General features: G+C 49.7%; 12 protein-coding genes and 1 pseudogene across 13 annotated transcripts; 5 read left to right on the forward strand and 8 right to left on the reverse strand.

Moving 5' to 3' along the window:
* Window positions 1-668: 668 nt before the first annotated feature.
* LACBIDRAFT_311230 (uncharacterized protein) lies at window positions 669-2,607 on the forward strand (the record flags this gene model as incomplete). The annotated part of the gene is made up of 6 exons (XM_001876378.1): window positions 669-890; window positions 947-1,062; window positions 1,121-1,259; window positions 1,314-1,745; window positions 1,798-2,482; window positions 2,540-2,607. 6 exons carry the CDS (start codon window positions 669-671, stop codon window positions 2,605-2,607), a joined length of 1,662 nt encoding a protein of 553 aa, XP_001876413.1.
* Window positions 2,608-2,749: 142 nt separating this feature from the next.
* On the forward strand, window positions 2,750-5,079 carry LACBIDRAFT_311231 (uncharacterized protein; the record flags this gene model as incomplete). Its single annotated transcript, XM_001876379.1, has 6 exons — window positions 2,750-3,225; window positions 3,275-3,574; window positions 3,624-3,775; window positions 3,828-4,195; window positions 4,246-4,883; window positions 4,935-5,079. The coding sequence occupies 6 exons, from the start codon at window positions 2,750-2,752 to the stop codon at window positions 5,077-5,079; spliced, it is 2,079 nt and encodes a 692-aa protein (XP_001876414.1).
* A 279-nt stretch (window positions 5,080-5,358) lies between these two features.
* LACBIDRAFT_311232 (uncharacterized protein) lies at window positions 5,359-6,246 on the reverse strand (the record flags this gene model as incomplete). Its single annotated transcript, XM_001876858.1, has 2 exons — window positions 5,359-5,505; window positions 5,563-6,246. The coding sequence occupies 2 exons, from the start codon at window positions 6,244-6,246 to the stop codon at window positions 5,359-5,361; spliced, it is 831 nt and encodes a 276-aa protein (XP_001876893.1).
* An 829-nt stretch (window positions 6,247-7,075) lies between these two features.
* On the forward strand, window positions 7,076-7,549 carry LACBIDRAFT_231693 (annotated as a pseudogene; the record flags this gene model as incomplete). The annotated part of the gene is made up of 3 exons: window positions 7,076-7,106; window positions 7,162-7,232; window positions 7,280-7,549. Coding segments are annotated over 3 exons (372 nt in total), but the record flags the coding sequence as incomplete, so codon positions are not given.
* Window positions 7,550-7,768: 219 nt separating this feature from the next.
* LACBIDRAFT_323226 (uncharacterized protein) lies at window positions 7,769-8,908 on the reverse strand (the record flags this gene model as incomplete). The annotated part of the gene is made up of 3 exons (XM_001876859.1): window positions 7,769-8,131; window positions 8,437-8,455; window positions 8,847-8,908. 3 exons carry the CDS (start codon window positions 8,906-8,908, stop codon window positions 7,769-7,771), a joined length of 444 nt encoding a protein of 147 aa, XP_001876894.1.
* Window positions 8,909-9,263: 355 nt separating this feature from the next.
* Window positions 9,264-10,058, reverse strand: LACBIDRAFT_292679 (uncharacterized protein). Its single transcript, XM_001876860.1, has 3 exons — window positions 9,962-10,058; window positions 9,794-9,903; window positions 9,264-9,744 (listed from the first exon to the last, which is right to left on the reverse strand). The coding sequence occupies exons 1-3, from the start codon at window positions 10,014-10,016 to the stop codon at window positions 9,403-9,405; spliced, it is 507 nt and encodes a 168-aa protein (XP_001876895.1). The 5' UTR covers window positions 10,017-10,058; the 3' UTR covers window positions 9,264-9,402.
* A 461-nt stretch (window positions 10,059-10,519) lies between these two features.
* LACBIDRAFT_323228 (uncharacterized protein) lies at window positions 10,520-11,201 on the forward strand (the record flags this gene model as incomplete). Its single annotated transcript, XM_001876380.1, has 3 exons — window positions 10,520-10,773; window positions 10,860-10,918; window positions 10,969-11,201. The coding sequence occupies 3 exons, from the start codon at window positions 10,520-10,522 to the stop codon at window positions 11,199-11,201; spliced, it is 546 nt and encodes a 181-aa protein (XP_001876415.1).
* A 389-nt stretch (window positions 11,202-11,590) lies between these two features.
* On the reverse strand, window positions 11,591-13,441 carry LACBIDRAFT_311236 (uncharacterized protein; the record flags this gene model as incomplete). Its single annotated transcript, XM_001876861.1, has 7 exons — window positions 11,591-11,960; window positions 12,012-12,218; window positions 12,274-12,566; window positions 12,629-12,762; window positions 12,816-12,861; window positions 12,913-13,206; window positions 13,262-13,441. The coding sequence occupies 7 exons, from the start codon at window positions 13,439-13,441 to the stop codon at window positions 11,591-11,593; spliced, it is 1,524 nt and encodes a 507-aa protein (XP_001876896.1).
* Window positions 13,442-14,811: 1,370 nt separating this feature from the next.
* On the reverse strand, window positions 14,812-15,192 carry LACBIDRAFT_311238 (uncharacterized protein; the record flags this gene model as incomplete). The annotated part of the gene is made up of 1 exon (XM_001876862.1): window positions 14,812-15,192. The coding sequence occupies one exon, from the start codon at window positions 15,190-15,192 to the stop codon at window positions 14,812-14,814; it is 381 nt and encodes a 126-aa protein (XP_001876897.1).
* A 3,060-nt stretch (window positions 15,193-18,252) lies between these two features.
* On the reverse strand, window positions 18,253-18,949 carry LACBIDRAFT_311240 (uncharacterized protein; the record flags this gene model as incomplete). The annotated part of the gene is made up of 5 exons (XM_001876863.1): window positions 18,253-18,374; window positions 18,429-18,533; window positions 18,582-18,637; window positions 18,693-18,774; window positions 18,826-18,949. The coding sequence occupies 5 exons, from the start codon at window positions 18,947-18,949 to the stop codon at window positions 18,253-18,255; spliced, it is 489 nt and encodes a 162-aa protein (XP_001876898.1).
* An 854-nt stretch (window positions 18,950-19,803) lies between these two features.
* Window positions 19,804-22,002, reverse strand: LACBIDRAFT_245695 (xanthine/uracil permease; the record flags this gene model as incomplete). The annotated part of the gene is made up of 9 exons (XM_001876864.1): window positions 19,804-19,934; window positions 19,998-20,534; window positions 20,592-20,848; window positions 20,901-21,045; window positions 21,093-21,182; window positions 21,237-21,339; window positions 21,390-21,505; window positions 21,565-21,788; window positions 21,851-22,002. The coding sequence occupies 9 exons, from the start codon at window positions 22,000-22,002 to the stop codon at window positions 19,804-19,806; spliced, it is 1,755 nt and encodes a 584-aa protein (XP_001876899.1).
* Window positions 22,003-22,383: 381 nt separating this feature from the next.
* On the reverse strand, window positions 22,384-23,914 carry LACBIDRAFT_311242 (uncharacterized protein; the record flags this gene model as incomplete). The annotated part of the gene is made up of 2 exons (XM_001876865.1): window positions 22,384-23,297; window positions 23,356-23,914. The coding sequence occupies 2 exons, from the start codon at window positions 23,912-23,914 to the stop codon at window positions 22,384-22,386; spliced, it is 1,473 nt and encodes a 490-aa protein (XP_001876900.1).
* Window positions 23,915-24,978: 1,064 nt separating this feature from the next.
* Window positions 24,979-25,424, forward strand: LACBIDRAFT_323231 (uncharacterized protein; the record flags this gene model as incomplete). Its single annotated transcript, XM_001876381.1, has 2 exons — window positions 24,979-25,290; window positions 25,353-25,424. 2 exons carry the CDS (start codon window positions 24,979-24,981, stop codon window positions 25,422-25,424), a joined length of 384 nt encoding a protein of 127 aa, XP_001876416.1.
* Window positions 25,425-26,760: the final 1,336 nt, after the last annotated feature.

Raw genomic sequence — 26,760 nt, forward strand, 5'->3', positions numbered from 1 at the left:
TGTAGACTTGTAAGTTAGAATAAACCTTTATGGAAGGCTGATAGTCAAGTGTGAGTGTAAGTGTTTGGGTTTGCTCTAGATCCTGTGAGACCTATGTTTCTTGTGGTCGACTTAAGCGGCGCCAATCAGAAACGTTAGTCTAAAGACGTTAACGTTTCGGACTTGAAGTAGTTAGTAGCGCGCGGCTTTACTAAATACTTGCTGTAGCGTCGTGTTTAGTCTTTCTCAAGAACTTAGTTCACGCAGTTATATTTGGGGTAAAAGATGATTGATTTCTTCTATCTTACAAGTGTGCTTAAGTACCTATTTTCGTATTTCTAGATCTTTATAGAATACCTTGGAACGTTCAAGATATATCGAGCCTTTGTTCTTGTTCGGTGTGTTTGGATATGTCCTTGTTTGGCTACCCCTTGATTGACCAAACAGCTCTTATCCAAACGTTGCCAAGCAGTCGCGTCGCGTCACAACTGATTACACGCGTCGAGACTGATCACAACGCGTTAGGTGGAGATAGCGTGTTGAATCCGGGTATACTACGCGCTATTTACAGACAGTTGGTAAACACGAGAATAGACTAAGTACACTGATGGGAGTCCGTAAGGAGTTAAGAAAAGAGGTAGGAGGTAAGTACTGTAGGATGAGAGGGAATAAGACTGTAGTGAGAGCACATGTACCATAACATCCACACTCAAGCTGGTGAAAATCCAGAGCTTCGCACACTTTTCTTCCGCTTGGCCCATCTTCTTCGTTATCCAATCACCGTCATATTTGTTTTTGATGGTCCCGAGAGGCCTGATTACAAGCGCCGTATGGTGGTCAAGAAAAAGGAGCATTGGGTCATCAAACACTTCTCTGAGATCATTCAAGACTTTCGCTACAAATTTCACCAAGTAAGCCCTTCCCCCTGATCTTGTCAATCGGTTATGACACTGATTTCGGCTCGCAGGCCCCAGGCGAGGCAGAAGCGGAACTAGCCGCTTTCGAAAGACATGGCATCATCGACTTTGCCATCACATCGGATAGCGATTATTTTCTTTTTGGTGGAACAAGGCTTATTCGAAGGTTGGTGTTGATAGAATATGTCAGGGGTGTAGCTCGTTACTAACGGATTTGCACCTAGTCTCCACATGAAGAAGCAGGGCGATGATGATGCCGAGATCTACACAACAAAAGATTCCGCGAAAACGGAGGGTCAAAACCATTTAAGCCGGGCTGGTTTCTTGTTGATTGCTGTATTGAATGGTGCGGATTATGATACTGTGAGTTCCGTTCTTTCGTTTGTAAAACCTCACTCCTGATCACTCGTGAACAAGGCTGGCCTGCCAGGATGTGGCATTGTCACTGCAACCAAGCTAGCATCCACGGCTTTAGCCACAGATTTGCTCGCAGCTGCGGAAGCCATGACCGAAACACAGCTTGAGGTTTACCTTAAAAAATGGCGACATCAGCTACAGAAGGTCTTGGCCACCAATCCCCGTCATAACCTTCCGAGTCACTGCACCACATTGGCGACAAAGGTCCCTGAGAACTTTCCTGATCCCCACATTGTTTACCTTTACGCTAATCCTGTCACATCCTGGTCTCGCGGAGGGATCGGCCCTAACCTTGGTGACCTTTCGCCTCAGTTCCCTGATACAGAAAAGCTCGCCTTTCATTGCGAGCGTCTGTTTGGATGGGGAACAGCCATCATTGACAAGTTTTACAGCCATGTCTGGCCCGGCTACTGCATCCGCACCTTTTCACAGGTACGTAGCAGTAGCTATGAGTATAAAATGTTTCTGAACCTCATCTCAATAGCTTCATAATTTCTCGGGTGAGAAGTCAGTGCTTTCACCGTCGTCTATCCGCCACGTTTGTAAACAGGACACAAAATTCAAGTCGGAATCAGCTTTCGAGTCCTACCTTGTCGAAGTATGGTTGCCGCCACTACCTATCGCTGCCCTGAGCGGTGCCAGGCAAGCGCTTGAAGACGAAAATGCCTTGGTGAAAGGAGGCTCAATTATCAGCATCAATGTTTGGGTACCGGGGCCGATCCTTCACAGCGCAGTTCCAGCCGTCGTTGACAAATTTCTACGTGAGGCACCCCCAAGAAACAAGAAAGCCAACATTCACACTGCTCCATACAAACCGGTATATGTTGATTCTCTCTTTTATGGCCCCTCCCCATTTGTCTTCTTTTTGCAGATATTGCCGAGTAGTATCAGTGTACAGCCAGTCATGGAAATAGGAAGTACCTCTAGTACCACGGCGCAAAGTAACGACCAAGCACAAGCTTCAACCAGCCACTCGGCTGCAAGACAACCACACGAAATCATCGAGATTGACTCTGCCGACGAAGACAATGAAGATTACAACTATTATCGCCACAGCCGCTCAAACGGAAGAGGTTCAACAACTACCTTTCTCGCCTTACCCACTTCACCCATAGAGCTCACTGATGCCGACGAGAGCAATGCTATGAGCATCAGTTGCTCTGACGAAGGTGTGTATACCTTCCACTCGGAACCTATCTCATTCACAGCTCACCTCTTTTTCATAGAGCTGATTCTTCCCCCTGGTGTTGCGGGGACTCATGTCGATCTCACTCTTTCAAGCGGGGAGGAGTAAAAAAGGGTTAGACAGATCTACTTGTACCTACTTCGGCTCTCCATTATCTGTTCCTGTTTGTACTATAAACCGATCATTAAATGAGATCAATAAATATTAATGAAGTCCGTGTTTCAGAGGAATTGGCCTTGACGAAGCTACCATGCCAGCTCCCTCAAATCCAGCAAAGGCTCGCAAGGGCAAGAGTAGCAAGAGGGCACCCAAATCAAAGACGAAGACTCCACTTTCCGCCAATGACTATGCTCGTCTCCAAAAGGCGTCCGTTGAGAAGAAGAAGCAGTATGGGAAATCAGAGAACACGAATAACAATTATGGTGGACAGGTCAAGCGGGGGCAGGAGTTTGTGGCCCGATTTTCAGTAGAGCAAGCAGAAGCAGAAAAGCGGTGGCAGGAAGATGGGGATGAAGTATTGTCGGGTGATGATGATGAGGATGAAATACAAGACGACGGACCAGCCAAGTTGGATCCCGACTTCCACAAGGCCTTCGACGGCCCCCCCATTGAATGCACGCCGCTTGCAATCTCCATGTTTATGACGCACAAGTGCTTCACAGAGAATAGAAAGGCATCCACGGCCATCTCAATTCACGCTGCGTTTACACGGTACTACGACCAAATGTATGTCTCCCATCGAGAACGTGATAGCCACATACTTACGATGATGAAGGGCCAACGACATGTATCGAGGACGTTGGCACTTCAATGATGCCCGCCAAAGATGGGAGGGTAATCCTACTCGCTCGGCAGAGGTCGAGGACATGCTCGATGCCTGCAAAAACAAGGATGGCGAGGGCGAGCGGAATCATTCCCGAGCCATGTCACTTGCAGATATGCAAGCTTTGTTCGCACATTCGCAAAAAACCTGTCCTTCCGACCTTGAGATCACAGACCAGCAGACACTTGCATTGAAAGCTAGCCATTTGTTCAATCTGGCGTTCGCAAGTTTTAGCTGGTTGATCTGGACTCGGTAAGCTCAAGATCTTTGCCAAGTCAAAAGAAACCTCACATGAAGCCAGGGTGAACGAGGCAGCTGGTCTTCAGGCTAAACATGTTGATTTTGCGCCGCCGCCAAGGCCAGGTAAACCTCATCTACCATACGTCAAGTTCAATCTACGAAACCGTAAGAACTGGCAGAAGAAATCAAAGAACGGAGAGAATGGACTCAACGGTTTGTGCGAAATGTCTTGTTGAATTATGGGGTGCTCAATCTTCCCACACAGGGCATACCTACAACGTCTACCCACAGCCCAACAACCCCGCCATTGACCTATACACACACATTTGGAAATGGAAGGAATTTTACGAGACTCGGCTTCTTGGAAGGAAGCTACAGCCAGATGAGTTCATTTTTCCGTCCTTCGGTGTGAACGGGCTGGTTGCACACCCACATGTACCCATTACATCCGACCTTATTCAAAAGAGGATTAACGAGTGGACTGCGGCAGCAGGAATCAGGGGCGCAGGACACTTCACAACCCACTGCTTCCGCCGCGGAGGTGCACAATACCGCTTTATGTTCGCGCCGATTGGGCAGCGTTGGACGCTGGCTCGAATTCGTTGGTGGGGAGGGTGGGCGATTGGCGAACACGTATGTATCAGCTCTGCACTTCTACAGAAGGCTAATGTTTGTGGATCTAGCGTGATACATTAATACGATACCTGCTCGATGAATTATATACGTACGAAGAGGATCATAGTGATGCTCTCTGTCCTGTTGACTACGAAGCCAACATGTCCCACATGGGCGAGAGTGGGGAAACGCGACCTCTAACAGCTGCAGAAGGACTCAAGCTATTCTCTGTGCAGTTCGCAGAGCAGCGCAGGATGTGGGAAGAGATGCGAACATTGATTAGCGAGCGGCCACAGGTTATGCCTGTAACACAGTCTATGCCCGCGCCACTGCCCGCACCCACGTCCTGGGGAGGTTTCACCAATCATGGCAGTCAGCCCCGCAGCTATGTATCACACGGTATCTACCCTACAGTTGGAAGTGGCCATGGGGCTGTAGTTCCACTCCAGAGCTCCTCGCTGATGAATGCCATGACAAATGGCTCGGGCGGTCCTGTTCCTGTTGAGCCATCTGCGGTCGTGCCAGAAATCAGCCGCAAGATGGGAGCGACTGCCTGGAAGCAGGTCGTACATGACTGGGAGCATCCCGACCCCAGTCGCAACCACCACACAGCTCTCGAGCACTGGAAACGGGAGTGGCATGCTTCCAGTCGCCAAAGCCAGTTATGGGGTCAACGGCGCACGATCGCACTGGAGTTCATTGAAGAGTGAGCCATTTTCGCAGAATACCGAGGTCAACACTCACTACTTGCTTCCAGATTTGGGCGAGATGAAACCTCATTCCTTCAGGCTTACCCAGAACATAAGGATGGCATCACGGCTCTCTTGCACGCGATCCGGGTCAAAGGGCAGGCGGAAGGCAAAATTCTCAGCCGCAACCGCCGCAAGAGTACTGCAAAGTAGATAGGTCAGCCATCAAGCAGTTCGAGGAATGAAAAAAAGAATCTAGCTACCATTTTCAACAACACAACTACTATAGTTACACATAATACTTTTTATTTAATGCGAAAAGTAAACTAAGAAATCAAAAAGTGTCGTCTTCGCATATTTGCTTCGATCTGAGAATAGGCTGAAGTTATTGAACACCGAATGAACAAGAGATTGAAAATCAACCGACCTATCAGGATGAAATTGGTGGACTCGTTGTTACGAAGTCATGGGTGCGACAATTGGGTCGAAGCGTTAGGAAACAGTTGCAAAGTGGGCAACGGTGGTGGAGAAAGTGTGGTCTATGGCATGTCTGCCAGAGGACATGCCGCCAAAAAACATGCTGCCAGAGGCGATCTCGCCTGTAATCAACGGGTACGCGAGCGAAGGTGCATGTGAACCCTTCACCAGCGATTGAAAATCAGGAAGTTGAAGAGGATCAACAGAAGATCTACTCACCACATATACGAAATTCGCCGCAGAGATCAATCGAGGAAGCTGAGGTGAGGAGCCATTGCGGCAGTCAAGCGAGCTTGGAGGGAGGAGCTGTTGCAGCTGCCAAGTGATCGCATGATCTGAGGTGAATCGATGTCTTCGAAAACCCGGTTGAAGCCTGTCAGAGTCTGCTGGGAAGTCGACAGCGACTCGCTCGCTGGCACTCGGATAAACCAAAGCGTCAGACGAGTCGAGCAGGACGCAGTCCAGCAAACTTCGCAAGTGAACTCGCGGATTGCAGACTGGTCCTCCTACCAGAGGACTGGGGGGTGCTGAGACGACGCCAATAAGACGCAACAGACCAGATACGGGTGAGGGGGGTGCACACGGGCCTAGGAGAAGTCGGAGGCCAAAGGGACGAGCGACAAAAGCGCACGCGAAATCTTCAAAACAGAGTGGAAGTGAGAAAGTTGGAAAAGGATCCAAAGAAGATCCACTCACCTCTATATGAAACAGACAGCGCAGAGAAAGGTCAAGGGGATGCCCGCCAAACAAGAGAAGGATGACCGAAATCGTGAAGAAAGGCACCTCGAGGCAGATGCAGGTGATAACAGCATGTAAGCCATAGACACGACAGAGGCAGAGTGTTTCCCCCAGGCGGCGAGGATGCAGAAAACGAGGGGAACGCGGGCGAAGCGACGCCCACATCAACGGCGGAGATGAGACGCAGAGAGCGTTGAGGGAAGGGGCGAGGGAAGGAAAGAACAAGGGGACGCGTCTTCTTTGGGCGCACAAAAGGCGAGGGCAGGGAAGCACGTGTGCACGTTGATAAGATGTGATTAGATGTGATGGCATCAAAAGGGTCCAGAAGGGTCCGAGGCACGATCCCTGAAAAGTCTCAGGGATCGCCTGGATCGCTCCCACGAACCCCTTTCGGGACGAATCCGCTTAAATTCGACGAGATAAGTAGATACAAAAAAATCCATTTCCTTCTCCAATGTGAAATGCTTCTCAGCTGGTCACATAAATGACCTTTTTATGTAACCCCCGCAAACGCAGGTGTTATTTGGATTGGTCAATGGGATTTAAAAGCCTAATCGGCGTAGCGGGCTTTGCGCCCGAAGGCGCGCTGCGGTGGTTATTGTGAGTGTATACTGGTGTGAGTCCAGACTGAGTCCCCTTGATTGATCCTTGGTTGTGTCAGCCTTTCGTTCCTAACACCCACCTCCAATATTTGTTGGCGGAAAGAGCTGTGGAGCTTTTCAAGGACAATACGTGACTTGGACATTTCCTTTTAATTGCTACCTGTCCTTCTGTACTTTGAGATATAAAGAACTTGAAGGTGCGTCAAAACATGAATCTATCTCGTCCTCAGTTTTAACTTACACACTATAGGTGACGAAGACAATATGAGCACAGTGAGTGTCGTTTCTCTGCCAAAGTGTGCAAGGAAACCTTTGAAAGGTTTCCATGCCCGACCTTGTCGGAGACGATTGTGTTCAAAAGTGGTCAGAAGATTGTTGGGCTGAAGGAACCAAACTTCAAGAGCTTCGTCGAGGTTGGGCGAGGTACGTCGTTGTGGAAATAGGTTCTCCAGTAACAATTACTCATTCCGTTCAACAGTCGTCCTCCTCAAATGTGGCCCCTTCTGCAGAAAGATCGCCGTCATCACGGAGATCATCGACCACAACCGCGTATAACTCCTCAGAATGTTTTCAGAAGCTCACTAACCTCCGCGCAGGCCATCACCAGTGGCCCAACAGCGGGTCTCCCCCGCCAATCCTATCCCTACAAGCACCTCACCCTCACTCCCCTCAAACTCTCAGGCATGCCCTGGGGAGCTGGTACGAAAAAGGTCCGCAAAGAGGTCGAGAAAGAGACCATCGTTGACAAATGGGATGAGTCAAGTTGAGCACAGAAGTGGGTCGCGGTGCAGAAGAAACGGGCGTTGTCCGATTTCGGTCGCTTTAGCGTCATGCTGGCGTGCTTCCTCGCATCTCGCGAAAGTTAACAATTCGCCGCCTTGATTCTTCTGTCAAATGAATTGGTGGCCTAAACGCGAGCAATCTATGCGCTGCCCGTCAACCACTCCTCGTGGGATCGACGGCAAACAGAGGGGCAGTTTTTGTGTTGGTTTACATACGTACCCCCTATGTTTGTCACACTCGAACCGCACGTCGTCTGACTATGCAGCCCACAGTTCGCCTTGCATACTGTATTCCCATCAAAGTCAACTCGGGCGTCTGATATCTCCAGGCTGGAGACCTCCAACCATGTATTCGGGACGACAAATGATGGAACATAGGTGCTCCCGGATGGCGGAGGAGAGGCTAGTCGTCCTGCGGTTGATATCTTGTGCTGTTTGACAGGTGAGCGGTTGAAGCTTGGGCATCCATGATTTGGATGACGATCCCTGTCCAAGACACCTCAACCGCCAGGACCAATGCGAAGGACGGTTGGCCTGCGCGTACGAACTCCTGCGGCGGTTGTCTGATCCGTGCTCAGTGACAATGCTGTCATCCGGGTCTCCTCTGAGAGCTTTCTCAGCGCTTCGGACTGCAGCTCCACCAACAGGTCGCTTAACGACAACAATCTACCGCGAATCCAACATTTCATGCACTTTCAAGCCTGTTTGGAATGTTGAACCCAGCTAAAGACCCCACGACTTATGATCAACGACGGAATATACACGGCCGTGCAGAAGGAGTAGAGGCGTTGTTGTATCTCAGGTACGAGTGCTAATTCGTCAACAACCATGCCCCTACTAAGACACCTGTGCTTCCGGAACCGACGCCAAGGGCGGTTCACTAGCCCATTGAAACTCCAGCCCGCCCATGCACTGCGTTGACACTGTCCTATCACGTAAATCGATCAACGCATATTCCACGTTCAACATACATTGTACCCCGACACCGCGCTGCCAACCGTTCACTTCAACAACAAAATACGACAGATTCAACCTCTCCATGATCTTCCAAACCTCTCGAGCCATTTATCCAACCTCGAAACCTTCACTCTCCCTGTGAACACGATGCTCTCATCCTACCCTTCAAAATTCAAAATGCTATTTGCCTTACAACAAGACGTCTGCGTACGTCCTCTTACTTTGATACAGCTTCAACTACTCTTCTTTTGACGACGAGCTAACGGGTCGCATTTCACAGCTTTGATGATGTGGCGGTCGGGGCTGTTATCCAAAGCAACTTGCGAGAACGCCGTCCGACGTCGGCCGGGGTAATGAGGCAACATCGATGTGAGAGGTACTTGTAGCAGATCGTTCGTTGTGATTTCTCCTCAGACTAACTGACCTCTCAGCGGCGACGGGCAGCAAATCATTCAGCACGCAGAGCATCAACATCGCCATGTACATCTCAGAGAGGGCGAATGGAGGAGGGCCGTAACAGCCCGAACTACGAGAAGCAGTTTTGTCGAAGGGGGTGATCGTGTATAGGGCGGTATGAGGTCTCCACAAAGGGACGACGGGGGATTAACATAGACATGGGCAATACTCCCACTTCGCGCCTATATTAGTTAACGGCGAGGTTACCAGTTAGAAAGGAGAACCAAAGGACTGGTGCAAGCAATGGGGCGTGACAGAAGAGCAGTGAAAGCTTTGAAGGGGTACTACGATTATTTGGAGACACACTGGGCTTATGACGTTGTTCCAGGTAGTACTGTACATTGTCTCATGTTTTAGATTGGCGGCTTTCATTGTGATACAAAAAAGTTCGCCGCGCAGTTGGTGAACAGCGTATCACGACAACGACACTCGCTAGATTCAGGTCTGTATCTGGGGAGAGCCACAATATTACTAGAACGCTTCGTGGTGCACCCAATCCTGGGACAGAAAACCTTCCAGCTGATCTACACCGCTCCCGCTCCGGGGCCACGCTCATATGGTAACTGTTGGACTACACTCTTGCCACCCCACTGACAAACAAGCTGGCCCTTATACTTAACATAAAAAGCATCTTCCTCAAGGATAGACCACCAGCACAGCCCCATGAAGGTTCGAAAAGCGAAGTCGGGATAGAGTGCGTTGTACACGTCCACAGGTGGATCGACACTGATGACGACCTCCTTTGTACCTTGGTGGTAAAGGCGAATGATATATTCATTATTGGTGCGTGGGCTGGGAGGTCGGATACACAGGAGATATGGTCCACACTCTTCAATGCGGTCAAGTTCTGGGTCAGGACCATGGATCTGATAGTAAACGTGAGACAAAGGCTGTGCATGAGGATGCGTCACTTACACCCATTTCCTCTCCCATGCCATCGGGAGCACGCGCCATAGGGATGGCCCATACTGGGAGTCCTTCTTGCGTGGCCAACGTACCAGTGGGCAATTCGTTTTGCGACGTAACTGCGACATGAGTTAGTTAGGGTCGACGTAAAGCTTTAAAGACTAATGGCATACACACCAATTAGAGATTTGGTGGTAAAAGTCGTCACTTGCTGAGTAGTGCTCGTGCTCATGGTAGTGGCAGTGATGATGATGGTTGTGTTCGAAAGTGGCTCAAGTATTGTTGTTTGTTTGCTCGGAATAAACTACCCATTTGCAAACATTTGTCGATATTTGAGTTATTACATGATAATGTAGTGCGCCTGCGGGCGCAAAGACCGCTACAGCCAAAGCTCTGCCATAAATTTCAATTTTTAACTATAATAATTTATTAGCTGTGGCCCACCACATAGCGTGCCTTTGGGCGCAAGGCTCGCTACCATGATATTTTACGTGTTCAGGTCCAAAGCCTGCTGCTCGTCGCAGCGAGCCATGTGTGCTACATACTGCAGCATTTCTTGCAATCTTGAAAATATGGGTTCACAGTGTGCCATGCTTGCAGAAGGCCCACTACTCAAGTCAGCATGGTAAGACTGGGCATGGCTGAGAAGGAAGAACAAATAAGACCAAACTCGGACAGGACCGACAGGTTCTCGGGCCAGCACGATAAGACAGGATAAGACCCACCACTTGCATAATGCCGTTTGTCGGTTCCGTCAGCTTCCACCATCCATTCGCTGTCCGCCAAGACATACAAATAATCGGAAACCCTCTTGGCATTGGTCATATTCAATTTTTGTGCATTGCACCGCCCTCGGCACTGGTTTATGCGGTGATTGGCGGCGTACCGGCACCACCCATATTTGTCGTCACCCTCCATGCTATCCGTCGAGCACCGGTAATTCCACCCATAATTCTTCACAACATGATGGCTGCTGCTGCTGGGGTTGGGTTATTTCATATCTGGGAGCAGCGCGAGTACATTATCCGGCTCCTGCCTGGCCAGGGGCAGTTTCAGTATACTTCTCCACTTACAGGACAGATCATCGTAACAAATACAATTCACATCAGATCTCAAGTTCAGTCTTCGGTTCAGGTGTGTGGCAATTCCTCGGCTGTTAGCTCCTTTCATATCACGCTTCATAGATGTGAACCTGTTCTGTGTCGCTCTTCTTCCAAACTCCACCAAGCTCGGACTCCTTTCCCCCCCAAAACTCTCATCCTGTGCCCCCTCCAAGTTCTCCTCCCTCGTTCCCCACCAAGCCCTTGTTCCAACTTGCAACCTCTTCAACCCTTACTGCCTCTCATTTCCTCCCAGAGACCCCCATAACCTGTCATCTCCATCCTCACACCTCATTTCCGATCCTCCCAAGCTTTAGATTCTGGGTCCTCTCATTTCTCTCACCTCCTGTTTCTGTCCCTACCGCCTCTTAGATATTCTTATTCCCACCCCAAAGCAAGATACCATAAAGTAGTTATGTAACATACCCCTGGAAGTCATAGCCACCATTGTCATATTAATAAAATTGACAGTGATAACGGTGTTATAAGTACCCGCAGCTTACAACTCAATATGGAAGTGCAGCGCTGTCATGGTAAAGCGCTCAAAAGAAATTTACAAAACAAAACATTGTCCCTGACAATTACAAGTTTCATCTACATCGCTATCACTGGGCTCTGGTGAGAAATATTAATACCGCAAGCCGAAACCTCATACAAGTATGGAAGTTACAAAGACTCGACCAAGGAATTCCAGATACATTCGACCCTACGAAAATCGGATTGCACTGGAGAAGAACACGGATCTATGAGGGCAGGGGAGCCGTAAACGATCCTCGACCCCGCCCACGGAACCCACCTCGCCCTCCTCGGCCACGGTCAGCGTTGGGGATGAAGCCTCCTCGACCTCCACGGAATCCAGGCACAAAGCCTCCCCTGCCACCTCTAGGGATGTAGCCTCGTCCAGGAGCAGGCGAGGCATGCACGCCATTAGTTGGGAGGTCGGTGCCGCTGATGGTGGTTCGGGTGGTTCTGGAGCATTGGCATTAGTAGCCTGAGGGGGTGGCCTGCCGCGGCCGTTGACGTATCCCCCTCGGCCGCGGTTGGGGTTGGCCATGATGTGCATGGGCGGTCGGTGGCTATCGTCCGGTGAGCTTAAGAAAATTTGTGGATGAGGGCAAGGGAGTTACCTGGGAGGTTGCGCTGGGCGGAATCCAGCTGCTGGAGCCTGGCCAAGGGCGGGGTTGATCTCGGGTCGGGGACCATGTCTCGGTTCAAAGGGGACCTCATTCCGAACGGGCGGTGGAGCTTTAGGGTTGGTGGACGTTACGAACTGTGGGTTGGACAAGTTCAAGCAAGTGTTGAACTCGACCGTCGAGCCACGGTACTGCGAGCACCTACATTTGCATCGTAAGCATCAAGCAAACATATATGAGGGGGAAAATGACGCACCGATCCCCCAACGTTATACCAGACATGAACGGAACATCCCACACTATGTCTATAGTCTTTGAATCGAGCCCAATGACGACACCTTTGACTGATAGTGGAACGCTTCCAGAGTCTTGCACCATCGTAACACGATCACCCAAAGCAAAGTGTTGATTCTGAAGACGATAAGCAGTATGTGCAGGTTTGAGAACGGCTTGTCGAGGGATTCCTTTGACAATGGCCTTCTTGAACTGAGCTGACGACTTGTTCTTCGTAAACTCATCAGCCATTCGCTCAATTTCCCCAATGGTCTCCTGCAGGTAGAGAGGGTGTGGGTGAATGGGTTACAAGCCCGTGAAGTGACTATTCAGCTTACCTTGCCTAGTTGGTCACAGAAAAGGGAGACAGGTTCAAAATCTCGAACACCCTTCGTCTTTAGCCATGCTTTAATCACCCTAACACGGCCATCAGGATCCGGCCCCGACAGGATGTCCGATGCCCTTGCCATTGCTATAAACACTTAAGGTCAATCGTTTGTCAATCGCACAATAACGGACACGTACCATCTCCGCTGTTATCTAACGAGAGGAAGACCTCAGGAAACTTTGCCTATCGATGCCATGCTTCAGTAAGGGTCAGAGCCCGTAGAAACTAACAGACCTTGTACTCTCGGATCAGGTCGATTGCCCTATCATTATACTCCCAATGCCGGCCCTCTTTCCGAGAATAGTCGACGACCTTCAAGGCCTTCACTTCGAATTTAAGGCTCAGGCCGACATTGGTCTTCTGTTCGTCAGACGTGATGACCATGAAACTCGACGTTATCTTCCCCAAAGCCCGCCCCGAGATGCCAACCATCTCTGCAGCTTTGAAAGAGGGGAAGTAGTGGCTGGATCGTCGATTCTGTACGACGGCTTTGAACTGGTCGTTTTCAGCCTTTTCGGCGGGGAAGAACTATATAGCGATGAGTTTAAGAGCGCGTTTTGATAAAAATTATTAAAGGACGTACTGCAAGTATCACAGACAAGCTGGTATCAGTCGTGGCGGAGACCGAAGCAGCTACCCCATTGTTCCCCCAGGAAGAAAATCTTGCTACCCTCAGGGAACTCCTCTGACAAAGGAGGTGCGTCGCGTTCGAGGAACCGAGGATCTTCTGAAGCAACGTCGGGAAGACACATCTGCACCGCATGTTCCGTTTCCCTCTGGGCCCTCATAGTCCTTCACAAAGGCACCAGACTCCAATCATTTAAGGCCTTGACGTGTCGTAGAGTGTCAGCAATGTCCTATCGAAGGGTAGATGAGATACTCACCTTTCAGAGGAAGGACGTGCAGGAGAATGTCAACAGTGCCTGTGATGACTCCAGATCATTTAGAGTAAACCTGCTCAATACGATCGGCCTTCATCTTCCAATGGCCCAATCCTTGTGGTGCGTGTGGGTTTGAGACGACCTTGGCCGGTGTCCCAGGTACGACCGTCATCTTCTCGTACTTGAACAACGAATCAGAGACCGCCACAACCGATCCTTCCTGCAGGAACAGCCAGCCCATGAACGTCCGTTCGCCAATCACGTTCCCAGCAACTTCTTCCGTCTTCATCCCCTCATACGGGTTTCGTATATGCACAACCATCGATTTGTTCCGGCTTTCCAAACCATGGACGTTTACGCCGTGGTATCCCAGCAGCGCCGTGTGTGGAAGCGTTTTGAGGGATGGGAATCCAGCCAAAGCTTCTGTACCGAGGAACACTCCGTCGCAAAGACCAGGAATGAGATGCAACCCATCAAGGGTCGGGAGGTCGAACGGCTCCGTCTTACACGTGCATCGATACAGAGGGGGAAGAATCCAGGCAGAGACGAAGGATAGAGAGTGGGTTCACCAGAGTTGAAACTGAACTTCGAGCTCGAGCCCCAAGTGTTCCGTTTTCTCTCCTCGGGGGTGAGACAATCATCACGAGCTGAAATTGAAGAGATGCGTTAGTGTCGTAAGACCACACTTTAGCAAGTAGCGTACCAGCCATTGCCCTCAGCAGCCTCTCTTCATCGATGAATGGGATTCTGACAATCGCCTCCCAGTCTTGCTTTTTCCCGTTGAGATCTTGCTCGAACTCGAGAGGGTAAAAGTCGAGGATCGGTGAGTTTGGATCCTACATTAGATCCTTCGGAGAAACGTCAGCCAGCCATCATATCCGAAGTGTAGACAGCTACCTGATAAGCCAGCGGGATGTGATCCATGCTAGCAACGGGCAACACGCCCATAAGCTGCTGGTACAGCTTGAATGGCGTTCCCAGCTTCAAATCGAAAGACATTTCGTCAACTCCCCGCAAATCTGTGATTGGCAACATGAGCAATATCCAAAATCCAACCTGACGACACACACCTGAAATCCGAGGAGCATAATGATAGTTGTAGAACCATCCCCACGATGCAACTCCACTGTAATAATAATGCATGACCCACTGCAGGCCTTCGACATATCGTTAGATCAGATCACCCCTTTCAGTCGGGTCGTCGTAAGATATCCCTAGTTTCCCCTGCGATGGTGTCTTGTCAGCCCAAACTTCACTTCAGGAGCAGCAAAAGGATCCCAACCTTGTAATAACCCCGCTTCCACTCGTCCATCTTCTCTTTCACAAACCGTTCATACCGCTCCTCAAAGGTCCCATCAGCATCGACATCCTCAACAGGCGCCTTCTCATACTTCTTCAGCACACGATCAACGGCCGCTTTGCTCTCCTCGTCTTCAACTTCATCCTCGTCTTCCCACTCACTATGCTCCTTCTGCTCGCCCGTCTCAGGCTCCTCTTCCAGTGCTCTCGGAAACCGCCACGTCACCAAATTCCTGTCCTCCTCATCAAACTCGTCCCAAGTCTCACTCAGGTGCAGATCCTCTGTCAACTTCGTGATGAATACTCGCTCCCTCGCAGGGAATGCGTTTACCATCGTCAGCCTTGCGGCCCGCTAATGCGAAGGCGAGGGCGCGTTCCTGTTCTCCATCACAAACACCTTCATCTTATCGAAGATCTCTCTCTGCGCCGTAGTTAAAACTGTCATCAACTTCAGCATTGCGTAAGAGATTATCCTAGTGAGAGCATACCTAGCCTCGCCCGTTTCCGCCCATCTTCCATCTCTTTGACATGTTTTGCTTGCTTCCCCTTGTACCAGTTCAAATCGGAATACTCTTTCTCGAACACCCCCTGTTCCCATTGTGTCATTTCGTCCAAAATGACCTGCAGCCTCTTCGTGTTGATCACTCCCCCCTCGTTAATATAACCATCTACAACGACGGTTAGGAATGCAGCAAAAAGCGAGCGGGAAGACACTCACCCAAACCCGGCAATACTTTCTCATATATGTCAAACAACTTCTCGAGCCCATTCTCATGGATATGGAGATCGGGAAGATTGGGGAGAAAATCGTTGCCCACAAAGACAGCAAGAAGGATAAAATCATCGATCACTTGTTCGAGGTTATAGTCGAACGGCAGCATCGGTTGAATCTCGTGAAATTCGAGATCAAGATACTCTCTCATCAACGAGAGATGGAGTAGATAAAAGTTAATCGATTCTAAGCTAGTGCGATAAGAAAAAGCGTTAGTAGCGCCAACGTGGGTAAAGTGAATCAAGTACCTCGTATTCCCTTTCTTCCGCGACGCTGGGCCAAACTTGACCTCCTCGCGAAGCAAACAAAAATGGGGATCATGGCTTAACAGCCCCAACATGATCAAGTCGGCATCAAGGCCGTACAGGCAATGTCGGACGTTGGGGTTGTAACCAGGCTGCGCGCGCGATAGGCGAATGTATTCCATGATCTTGTGCTCGCCCTCTCCGGGAACTTCGTGCCCTGACAGCACCACTTCGACGTCGCGCCAATTCGAGTCCTCCGAGATCTTCTTGTTGATGAAAGACCGCAGCTGGTCGGATAAACGTGCCATAAATGGTGTCCCTGATGAAGGTTGTCAACGGTGCACAAGTTAAACATGACGAAGTAAGAAATGTTCGGCACGTGGATAGAAGAAGAAAGGGCGGAAGTAGTTTCAGCTCAGGTGTCAATGACTGGATCTCTTCTGGACATATGTGCGCAAGAAGAGTTGTGGAAAGGCAGACGACAGCGATTGTGAGGGAAAGAGGGGGAAAGACATGCAAAGTGGGTAAGTAAAATCGAGAACAAAGAAGAAGTTACGTGTCCGGTGGAAAATAAAGGGCGAGATATGGGTTTAGGTCTCCCGAGCGAAAGGATTGAAAGGAGTATGCAAAGGTGAAAGTCATTTGATGGAATGACGTGGTGAGAAGGAGTGCTGCACCAAAAAGATGGATAGAAACTCACCCGGTGTGATACAATTACTATCAAACGCCTTCTCCGTCGACAACTTCTCACCCTTCAGTTCAGCTTTCTCCCGGACCTCCTTTGCCTCCTTCGCGGTTCGGAAACGCCTGCTGCGTTGTTGATTCATCTTCGCCCTTGGCGCCACGCCATCCACCGCCATGAAGAAGAGTTTCTTCGGCTTGATCTTGCCAAACAGATGATCACATAGGTGAATATCGAAGTGAAAATCTGCTCTTCTGAAAGTCGGAAGTGGGCGTCCTCGTCGTTCGGGTGAAAGCCTAGAAGGTTTCAGTATAGAAAACAACTCCTGAGTAAAAGGAAACGCACAGTTGTGAATGATTCCATTGAAATCCAGGTAAAAGATTATCTGAGTAATGTCATTGAATCTTGTTCTCTTGTATCAACTGTGAGGTCAATGGATATCGCTCTCTAAGTCATGATCAGAAAGGGCTAAAGCGAGCTCAATGGAACCAACAAACGAGATATATCGGAAGAACCGTCAATAGTCGCCAAAATCACCCGAACAGCGACGAACCTTGGGGATACCTATCGCCGATGACTATCAGTTAACCCCTTTGAACATACAACGATGTTTACTGACCCATTTTAGAGCAATATGGATGCCTGGGGACGGCGCGTGGTGGTCTGGAGGTGGTGTCACTGTTAAGAAAAGTTCAAATTTGTCATGTGAGCTCACGGCCATAATATTTGTAACGAACGTGACCCCTCCTCATCATTCCTTGCCTCGGTTCCCATCTCCGCGTCCCCTCCTTCGGCCTCCCGTGAAACACCGACGCGCTACATACCCTTACGGACGCCTCTCGCCTAATACTCACACTGTCTTTCACATGCCCTACCTGTTTGTTTTACTGGGTATTATCCCCATTATACTCTACCCCTTTACCCTACCGATCTGCAGTATATAAGACCCAGCTGTACCTAGTAAATTCCCGAGTGAATACCAGAGTTCTTAACGGTCTTTCGTGTTCGCTCTATCTCTCCGTGTGCCAATTCCTAACCACAGCTACCCATCCGTCACTGTAGTCACGGAACTGCCACATATTTTTTGACCTAACCCCAACTCTACAAACTCGACAAACTCGTCTCTCTTTCTCTCTCGACTTCACCTCGCCTGTCTTCTGGACCCCTTCTGTTTGATCACCCGGACCCCCGACAACTGGCGACTATACCCTTCTCGTTCCCCTCTTGGCCCTTGCACCCTATTTGTTTACTTTCTATGTCTACTACGTGTTACCAGACTCGAGCGCGTGTCTTGCGCTCTGGACTTGCTACGCAGAACAGTACGTCCGCCTCTTCTAATCGCATTACTAACGATATTGGTTCTCAGATACCCCGGGAGAGCTCGCCTGATGCGGCCCCCACCAGCCCTGCCCGATCCTTGGCAGATACCCCGGAGAAAACCCCTCGCAGGTGGCCTCCAGACCTTCCTCGCCGGTACTTACCAGCAGGGAAGGAACGCTTCGGCGTATTCCTCCTCAAGCCCAAGTGCAGAGCACAACGGCTAAGGAGCGTATCCCAGCTACCACTGGCGTCACCTTCAGGAACGATGTCGTCGTTCCTGATCGTGAATCTGACTTGTCAGAATTACAGTCGTGGACAAGCAAAGCCCACCAATCGCTTATCTCACCGAAAACTCGATGAAATTGCGAGATTCTTTCAGAATCTCCTTACCCTTCCAATATTTTTCTTCACATTTTCCCATTTCCAACCTGGATCACCTGTAACCGCTGCGATTCTGTCGTAATCTTCCGATGAGCCATACATATGAGCCATGTAATCTGTATGTAAGGGTAAACAAGGAAATAGGGATGAGCGATCAAGATGAGACGCACTAACTGAAGTGCAACCTCCGAGCAACCTCCCGCGTGGATACGGGAGGGAGCGATTGTTAAATCCAGCCTGAGCAGTCGTAGTGAAGTTCCAGTCGTAGGGGGTGTCTGTCATGATTCAATCTCATGAGCACAATGAAGAGAAAGACAATTTACTAGGGGCTAGGGAAGGCCCCAAGAATGGAACGATGGACGCTATCACTCCTTCATTGCTGTAGAAAGATGGATTGAGCTGGGTGCAGAGGCAAACGAGGTATTTTGAGTCACCTAACGCCAGCTTCAAGAACGAGCACCGTAGTTCGCGGATTTTCAGTGAGTCGGCTTGCAATGACGTTCCCAGCATTCCCAGCTGCACAAGATGAATTAATTGAGGCATGAGAACATCAAAGAAAGAACTCACCACCAACGATAACATAGTCGTAGACAGAACGTGGGAGTTGGCTGGGATCATGATAGAGTGCACCCAGAGTGGCTGGTATGAACATGAAAGCAAGACAAAGGCCGGTGAAAGTGCAGCGCTGCATGCTGCAAGCAGATGCTCTTGCTACGAGGTCCTTGTTTTCTATGGCTTTATGTACTTCGCTGATGACCAAAAACGGAAGATGAGTATCAAGGGCATATCAAGGGCTAATGGCGCTACGCGGAGAAGCAGGAAATCCACACAGGTTCATCGAATTCCCTGGTCATTGGATTCGACTGAAGGCAGACGATAGAAGTCGGCTGGAAAGGGAAATCTCGTAATGAAGGACAGACGTGTACGACATCATCACTCATGTCCTGATAGCGATCCCCGATCTTCTGCATTGCGAACGAACCTCAAGAGGTGCTTTCGGATAAGCTTATGGTCATCAGTGGTCTCCAAACTCAAGGGCTGACTGGGAGACCTTCCTACAGTCGAAAATTTTCAGCAACTTGCCCTATGGTTGTCAGAACAATCGCTCACCTACCTAGCCAAGTAAAAGACTTGACATAAGATCGCACTGAAGGCAGTGTCCCATTTCGACACCCCATCTTGAGAAGATATCATGGGCGCTCAAGTTCATGGGAGTAAAGCAATTAACAGTCTCCGACCTACCCAGGGCCCGAGGTGGTGCCAATGACATGTGACAGGCGAAATGGTCTGAACGTACAACCAGCAATCCAAGGTACGTCAACGTTGGATCTGCTCGCCTTAGTATACATGGTTTAGCTAAAACGTTGCATCCGTCCTCATCACCTGCAGTATGTCAGTTAAAGCTAAGGACGAAATAGATTCATGTTTTGACGCACCTTTGAAATCTTTGTCTCCCAAAGGTATATCAATACAAAGGAACGGAGAAACACGAGAAATGAAGTCAAGAGCATAAGGGAGGAGAGAAAAAAACAGCCTGAATAGATCTTAGAGCCTCTTCTCGTCCTCTTGTGACTCCACATCGACCTGATCCACTGACCCTTCACGAGGAACAATCTCTTCTTGCTCCTGCGGCAAAATAAGGTTGAGCACAGCGGCCACAACACCTCCAGCCAGGACTAATGCCACCACACACATCAGCAATCTCATCCTACAACATCAAAGTCAAACCATAAACTCACAAGGGGTGCTAAGCACAATCGTAATCGAATCAAACAACCCCTGCAATCCCGAATTGGGGTTCTTAACTCCATCAAACAGATGCGTGAATATGTCCGGCTTGAGGAGGTTTCCAAATCCAAACGCCAAAGCTGCACCAAGGACGAACCGCTCCCTTCTCGTGAACTTAACATACCCAAGGACCCTGATTCCGGACACAGCAACGCTTGCGAATAAGAACGTCGTCACTCCTCCAAGGACGGGGTTCGGAATGGCGAGGAAGACGCCAGAGATCTTGCCCAGTACACCGAACAGGATAAGGAATGCGCAACACCATCGCCCTGCACCGCGATTTGCGCACCGAGTGATAGCGATAACCCCGTTGTTCTGTGCGAAGACGGATAGAGGGGTCACGGTGAAGAGGGCAGACAAGAAGCCACCGATCCCGTCGCTGAGGATGCCTCCCTGGATTCGAGAGTCGAACACGTCACCGACGACTGGCTGGCGGGATACTTCTGCTGAGGCTGTAATGTCGCCAATGGCTTCCATTGCTAGAGACACTGAGGGAGGTATTACTTGATAAGACACTGCGGTGTACTGGAGTTACTGAAATTCACCGTATACAGCCAGCATAGGCAAGATAGCTGGAGGGTAGACACTGATCTTAAATGTGTGCACCCACAGGAATGTGATAGCAGGAGAGGACTTGATTGTCGAACCGTCGATGTACCCGGTTGCACCAGCAACGATACACCCTACAGCCAGCCCTACAATGATACCGATATTCTTCAAGAAGGGAGAGCCAAATATCTCCGTAAGAATGATCGCGACAAACGACAGGAAGCCGAGCCCTATGAATTCAGGCGATCCCCATCTGCAAAGGACGTGAGCGCCAGATATCTCCCCTGCTTAACAAGGGTGCTCACGGTAGTGGTCTGGGAGCGAATATGGTTGGGCATAGTTCGAAAATTCCAGACGTTGGACGATTTTGACAGTCATTTGAACCCCCACCCCAATTTGGAACACCAGATGAGCCGATGAGGGATGCTCCGATCAATAGAATGACAGATCCTGTAACATTTTGAGTGGGGAAGCAGCCTTGTTGAAAACAAACGTACCAGTTACAAGGGGAGGAAAAAGACGTTTAAGCAGCCTTGGAGAGCAGAAGGACATCCCAATTTCGAGGAAGGAACAAATCAAAGAAGTTCCTGGACAAATTGAACATTGAGCGGGACAGGGGGGCAAAGAGAGGATTGACAGACCCAGCACTTTGCCATAAGCATCAGGACACGCCCCTTGAACAATGGACCCATCAGCTGCTGTGGTTGAAGGGCATGTCCCATCCTTGTACATTGCATTGAAGATCTGAAGTATAACGTCAGATTACGAACGATCAGAAGACCAAGAATACCAACCGCGCTTGCTGTGCTTAAGGTAGCAAAACTCGTTCCAACAACCGTGATAAGCCCTGTCCCAAGATAGTATCCTTTAAACAGGCGAATGCGGGACATTTGCACAAGGCTCAGGATGCCTAGGTTGATTTCATCAAACCCCGGCGCTCGCACACGAGCACGATCTCAATCAACTCACCACAACCAATGAGAGAAGCTGAAATCATGTAAGCCGAAGTGGCGACATCCAGATTGAGAGCAGAAGCGAAAATGATAGGAGGTGTGATTAAACCCGCAAGCATGGCGAGGGCATGCTGCAATCCGCTAGAGATGGCAAGTATAAGAGGAAGATCGTCATCGAGGGCATAGAACGGAGGTGGGCTCGTCTTGTTCCTAAGGAAAGGAAGAGTAGGTGTGCATAGCCTTACATTCATCATCATACTCAGCATATCGTTGTGGGCAGCTCAAGCAGAACAACAACTCACCATGCATAATCATAATCCCCAATCCACCCGTCTTTCGTTGACAGCTTGTGCTTGATACTGGAAACACGGTCCTTCACATATTCTAGCTTAGAAGACGAGTGCACCACCGGTAGCACGGTGGGTCCCGGCTGCTGGCCAACGACGTCTGACATGGCGTATGGAAAGACCGATATCTAGCGGTTCTTGTGGGGCAGATAAGAATATCAGGGCATTCCCACTACTGATAAGTAGCAGATGGACAGGCGCCCGATATCAGAAGAGTACACCTTCCCGCACATCATGCTCGTCGTTGGACATTCAAATTGGCAAGGTTTGTGAAGGTAATTGTGAAAAGAGTCGAACTAGTTCGCAACGTGAGGGTCGAAAGAAAGAAGACGCGAAAACATGCACAGAAAGGTATGGTCACGTGCGCTAATCAGACCCGTTGAACTGAAGTTCAACATGTCCCTATCTTCTCAAAAAATTGTAGATGATTATAATATAATTCGTTATAAATCATGATAATAAATCCATGTATCCTCCCATCGCAACCCTTAGTATAAGCAGGTTCTGGCCCTTGTCATCTGACGGCCTTTAACAGTGTTCTGAAGCTCATACAAGGCGATCTGATGCTGGAAGGAGGCCGTTCGGTGAATCTTCAAAGAAGAGGCAATCAGAGATCCCATAACATTGCAGTGGGCGTATAAGGCTCCGGAGACAAAGAATCGGAACGTCGTCAAACGAGTCATCTGCTCCTCAATCCGTCGGAAGGAAGAAGCCCAGGTCGGGGGCACGCCCTGAGTTCTGTCGTTGAAGAAGAATGGGCAGTCTGTTAAAATCAACGTGCGGAGCGTGGTCGAATGTCGTAAGATGATGTCCTCAAGGCCAGCCCTGCCATCGATAGTATCGCCCCACAAGACATTGCAAACGCTAAGAGAAGTCAAATTCGGGAAGAGAAAGTCCAGCCAATCGGGAGAACTAATACGCGCCAGGTGGTCGCTGGAGAGATTGAGCGAGGTTATAGAGTTCATAGCAGGCCCTATTAAGGCGACGACGGTGCCTGCCCAGACTGAGGAACGAGGTTCAGTCCACAGAGCCATTTTACGGGATTCGATAGCGTCGGATATGGTTCGAATGGTCAAGCATTTGAGACGTTGAACAAGGTGCGGGTATGCTGGACCAATCTCAAATACGTCACCCGGTCCATCAATCAGCAAGGTGATTTCAAGGAACTCCAAAAATCTCGGAATAACACGCATGTTGCCTAGAGCTGCAAAAACTTCTTGTTGGAATTCATGATACTCGGAAGCCTTCTGTGTATCCAGGCTTGTGCCCTGGACGGGGATCGGGAGCGCTTCTACATATTGATCATAGAAATGGAGCCGAAGTGCTTTGAGGTGGACGAAGTGGCCCATGTGACAAATGATGTTCATAACACCAGAAACCGTTTTGCCTTGAGAGGAGATTTCTGCAAATATTGAAGTAATCAGTAAACGGTAGCATAGAGACATGAGAGCAATACTTACTCTTTGCGATGAACGAAGCAGGAATACGTCCTTTCTCAGAACAATTTAAAACGAGCTCTTGGACATGCCGGGAAAACTCTGGATGTCGTAAAATCTGAAGAGTCCCCTGGATATTACGCAACGAGAGGGGGGAGAGAGAGAGTTTCCGAAACGCTTTGTGCGTGTACATTCGGCAAAAAAGGCGACAGGTGGCACGCAGGGCGAGAAAAACTGAGCTGTCCTCGACGTACTCGAAGATTTGTTCAAATGTTTCAGGAGGGAAGGTTGGTAGAGAAAGAAGAGCCCTTGGTCGAGGGAGAAGAACCATCGCCTGAGGAGGCGGGGGCCTTGGTCGAGAAGGGAGGACTCCTCGTGCAGAATGAGAGGCTCCTGGTCCAGAATGAGAGGCACCTGGTCCAGAAGAGAAAACTCCTGGTCCAGAAAGAAAACCACCTGGTCCATAAGGTAACGCTCTTGATCGAGGAGAAGGCGCCCTTGGTCGACGGGGAAAGTCCCTGGTTGAGCTGGGTCCAGGAGCGAAGGCCCCAGGAGGGAACGCTGGCGGTCCAGATCTGTACATCAAAAGGCGCAGCGGCAGTGGTAGTGATGGTGATGGTCAAAGTCTTCTAGTAAGTAGGGGGTCAGTTGAGGAATGGGGGATGTTCTCAAGTCGCGTTTGAGGCGTCGTTTTATACCAGAGCAAAACCAAACATGACCAAAACATGGGACGGGGGCAAGGTGGACGCGTTGGCGAGCGTTGTCTTTGAATTTGATCATCGGGCCTCGAAGAGGCGGAGGCAAGCCCAGCGAGCCACCAAGAGCGGGGTGGCAATGGTGCCAGTGATTTTTGAACAAGGCCACAACCGGAGACAGCAGCCAACGAAGCTTGGCCTGCCTAAGGTCGGATTGGACACAGAACGCGAACGGGCAGCATGGAACAGGGTGCAAGGTGGACCCATTGGCGAGTGTTGTCTTTGAATTTGATCATCGGGCCTCTTCGAGGCCTGAAATTGGCGAACGCAAGACCAGCGAGCCACCGAAAGTCGGGGTGCCATTGCCAGTGGCAATGGTGCCAATGATTTCTGAATGAGCCTCAGGCCACAACTAAAGACTTGCCGAAGAGAGCTGTCAAGATCCCAACGAAGGTCTAAGCCCGGGATACAGAACGCGAACGGCCAAAGCATGAGGCGTGGTGGTGGACGCGTAGTCGAGCGTTGTCTTGCCATTTGATCAACATGCCTTTGAAGGCCTGATTGAAAGTGGTCAGCATGGCCATGGAAAGTTGTAGACAGTGGATTTGTCCCAACCACTCCTCAACAAGGCCACGACCGGAGGCAGAAGTGCCAGGATCCCAACGAAGCTTGGGCAAGCTAAGGTACCGGTGAGGTTGGGCCCAACTTGAGTTTGGGTGCATCAAGGCCTAAGCGAACCTCAACTTCCAGTCCTCAGCGTAATTGAGGATGCGTTGACGCACCATTGTAAGTACTTCTGAGCGCCGCTCCGTCTTTTAATCCTCCGGTCTTGTGCTCTTGCTCGCCCGGGCCAGCGAGCGAGTTAAGGGTGATAATCAAGTGATAATTGTGTAATTCACGCCTCGAAAGTCCGGCCCGGGACTTGCCTGAAACACACCACCATTCGATCCAAATGGCCACCTATCCATATAGCATCGGTTCTACATATGCGAAGAACCCTGGCCTCCCTGAAATACTTGGTGACATCAATCTCAAGCAAGCAGTTGTAGAAGGGCAAGCACTCAACCAGCAACATCTACGACAAGCCCAATCTCCGAGTCAATACATGCCAGCAAATTTGGCAGATACCCTACAAGAAATCCGTGAAGAACTCCGTGACCTTAACAATAACGTGAAAACTGGACGAGCAGAGACCGCGAATGCCTTGATTCGTTTACAAAACCGATTCGTCGATCCGATGGGTCTCCATCCTGTTCAAAAGACTGTACGTCGTGGTATAACCAATCACCTCTTGCAATTGTTGCTTATCCATTTCTTTCACGCCAGGTAGCAGGGTCTGGTATCCAACTAGCAAGGGCCCTCGCCCCCGATCATGCTTCCCGCAACGCCATCGATTGAGTTTGCCACCAACCACCCTCAGGCTGAATTTGCTGGCGCGAACATTGGCTCCGACCATCCCACCGAGTCTGATGTTTGATCCTCCTAGTATTGACAACTACCAGCACCTCGAATTCCTCAAGCTAATCCTGTTCTACAACGAAGACATAGGGATTGTTGCTGGGAATGGAGTCCCTGATCGCAGGAAAGCTCTGCGAAATTGGTTGATTAAATTTTAAACTGCTCTAAACCTGATATCCCTTGAAGCTCTGGAACTATGTACATGCCTAAAGCACAAGATGGTTATAGTGATGACAATGACTCCATGTCATGTGAAGCGCAAAAAACGATTGAAGCTTGAAGAGCTTGAAGATCCAAACTTGGGGTCCGAATGTTGTCGGGGTAGAAGCAAACTAGAAAACTCAATAAAATGGATCCGCGAGTCCCGCGGGGGTTACATAGGCTTGCTTTGCACAACTAGTTTGTTGCACCAATGTTGCACTTAAGTTTTTTGAGACCTTCGAATAATATGACTGTGACCACAGTTGCAGTGGCCTGGGTCGAGGTGGCCAAAGTCGTGTCGACGCGACTTTCTCCCATCTTCAAAGATGGGGGAAACAACTAAAAAAGGACATCCAAGATGTGTAAAATGGCTCTGATAGAGATGTTTGTTACGCTGTTTCAGAAGATTGTTGAAAATGCCACATAAGTTTGAGGGTTGATTTAACATGTAATACATAGGACAGGGTGCATTTTTTTCTGATATATATACACCACATGAACATACTTGCCAAGTTTCATTTGAAGAGTGCCAGAAATGCACGAGATATTCGCGAAATACTCCTTTTCCCCGCCAAAAGTTTCGACCTGACAATTTGTACTTGTTTGTCCGGGCTTTCAGCGCTTTAGTGAAGGATTCCAGGAATGCTCGCTTCGCTCGCAATTACACAAAACCAATAAAAATACACATCATAGCAAAACCCTTCTAGGTATCAACAACCATCGACCCCTCCTCCCCCTCCTCCTGCATCCCATCATCCCCATCCCACGCCTCACCCTCAAACCCATCATCCACACCACCACCACCCTCCATAACCCTACCAACATCCACAACTTGTACCCTCGGCACCCCAAGAAGAACACGCTCGACCCCCCCATCCCACCTCGCATCGCTCTGGAAGAACTTCCTTCTCGTCGTCGTCGATGGTTTTGCGTCCAAGTGGGAATGGGAATGAGGACGAGCAGGAGGAGGGGTATAGTATCGTCCCGTCAAAAGACTCATCCGCTTCTTATTTACATTATTAGGCTTTCGTTTCCTGCGGCTGCGGGCGTACGAATCCGAATCAGAGTCCCATGA

The sequence above is a fragment of the Laccaria bicolor genome, genomic scaffold (genome assembly GCF_000143565.1).
Source record: "Laccaria bicolor S238N-H82 LACBIscaffold_4 genomic scaffold, whole genome shotgun sequence".
Classification (NCBI taxonomy): domain Eukaryota; kingdom Fungi; phylum Basidiomycota; class Agaricomycetes; order Agaricales; family Hydnangiaceae; genus Laccaria; species Laccaria bicolor.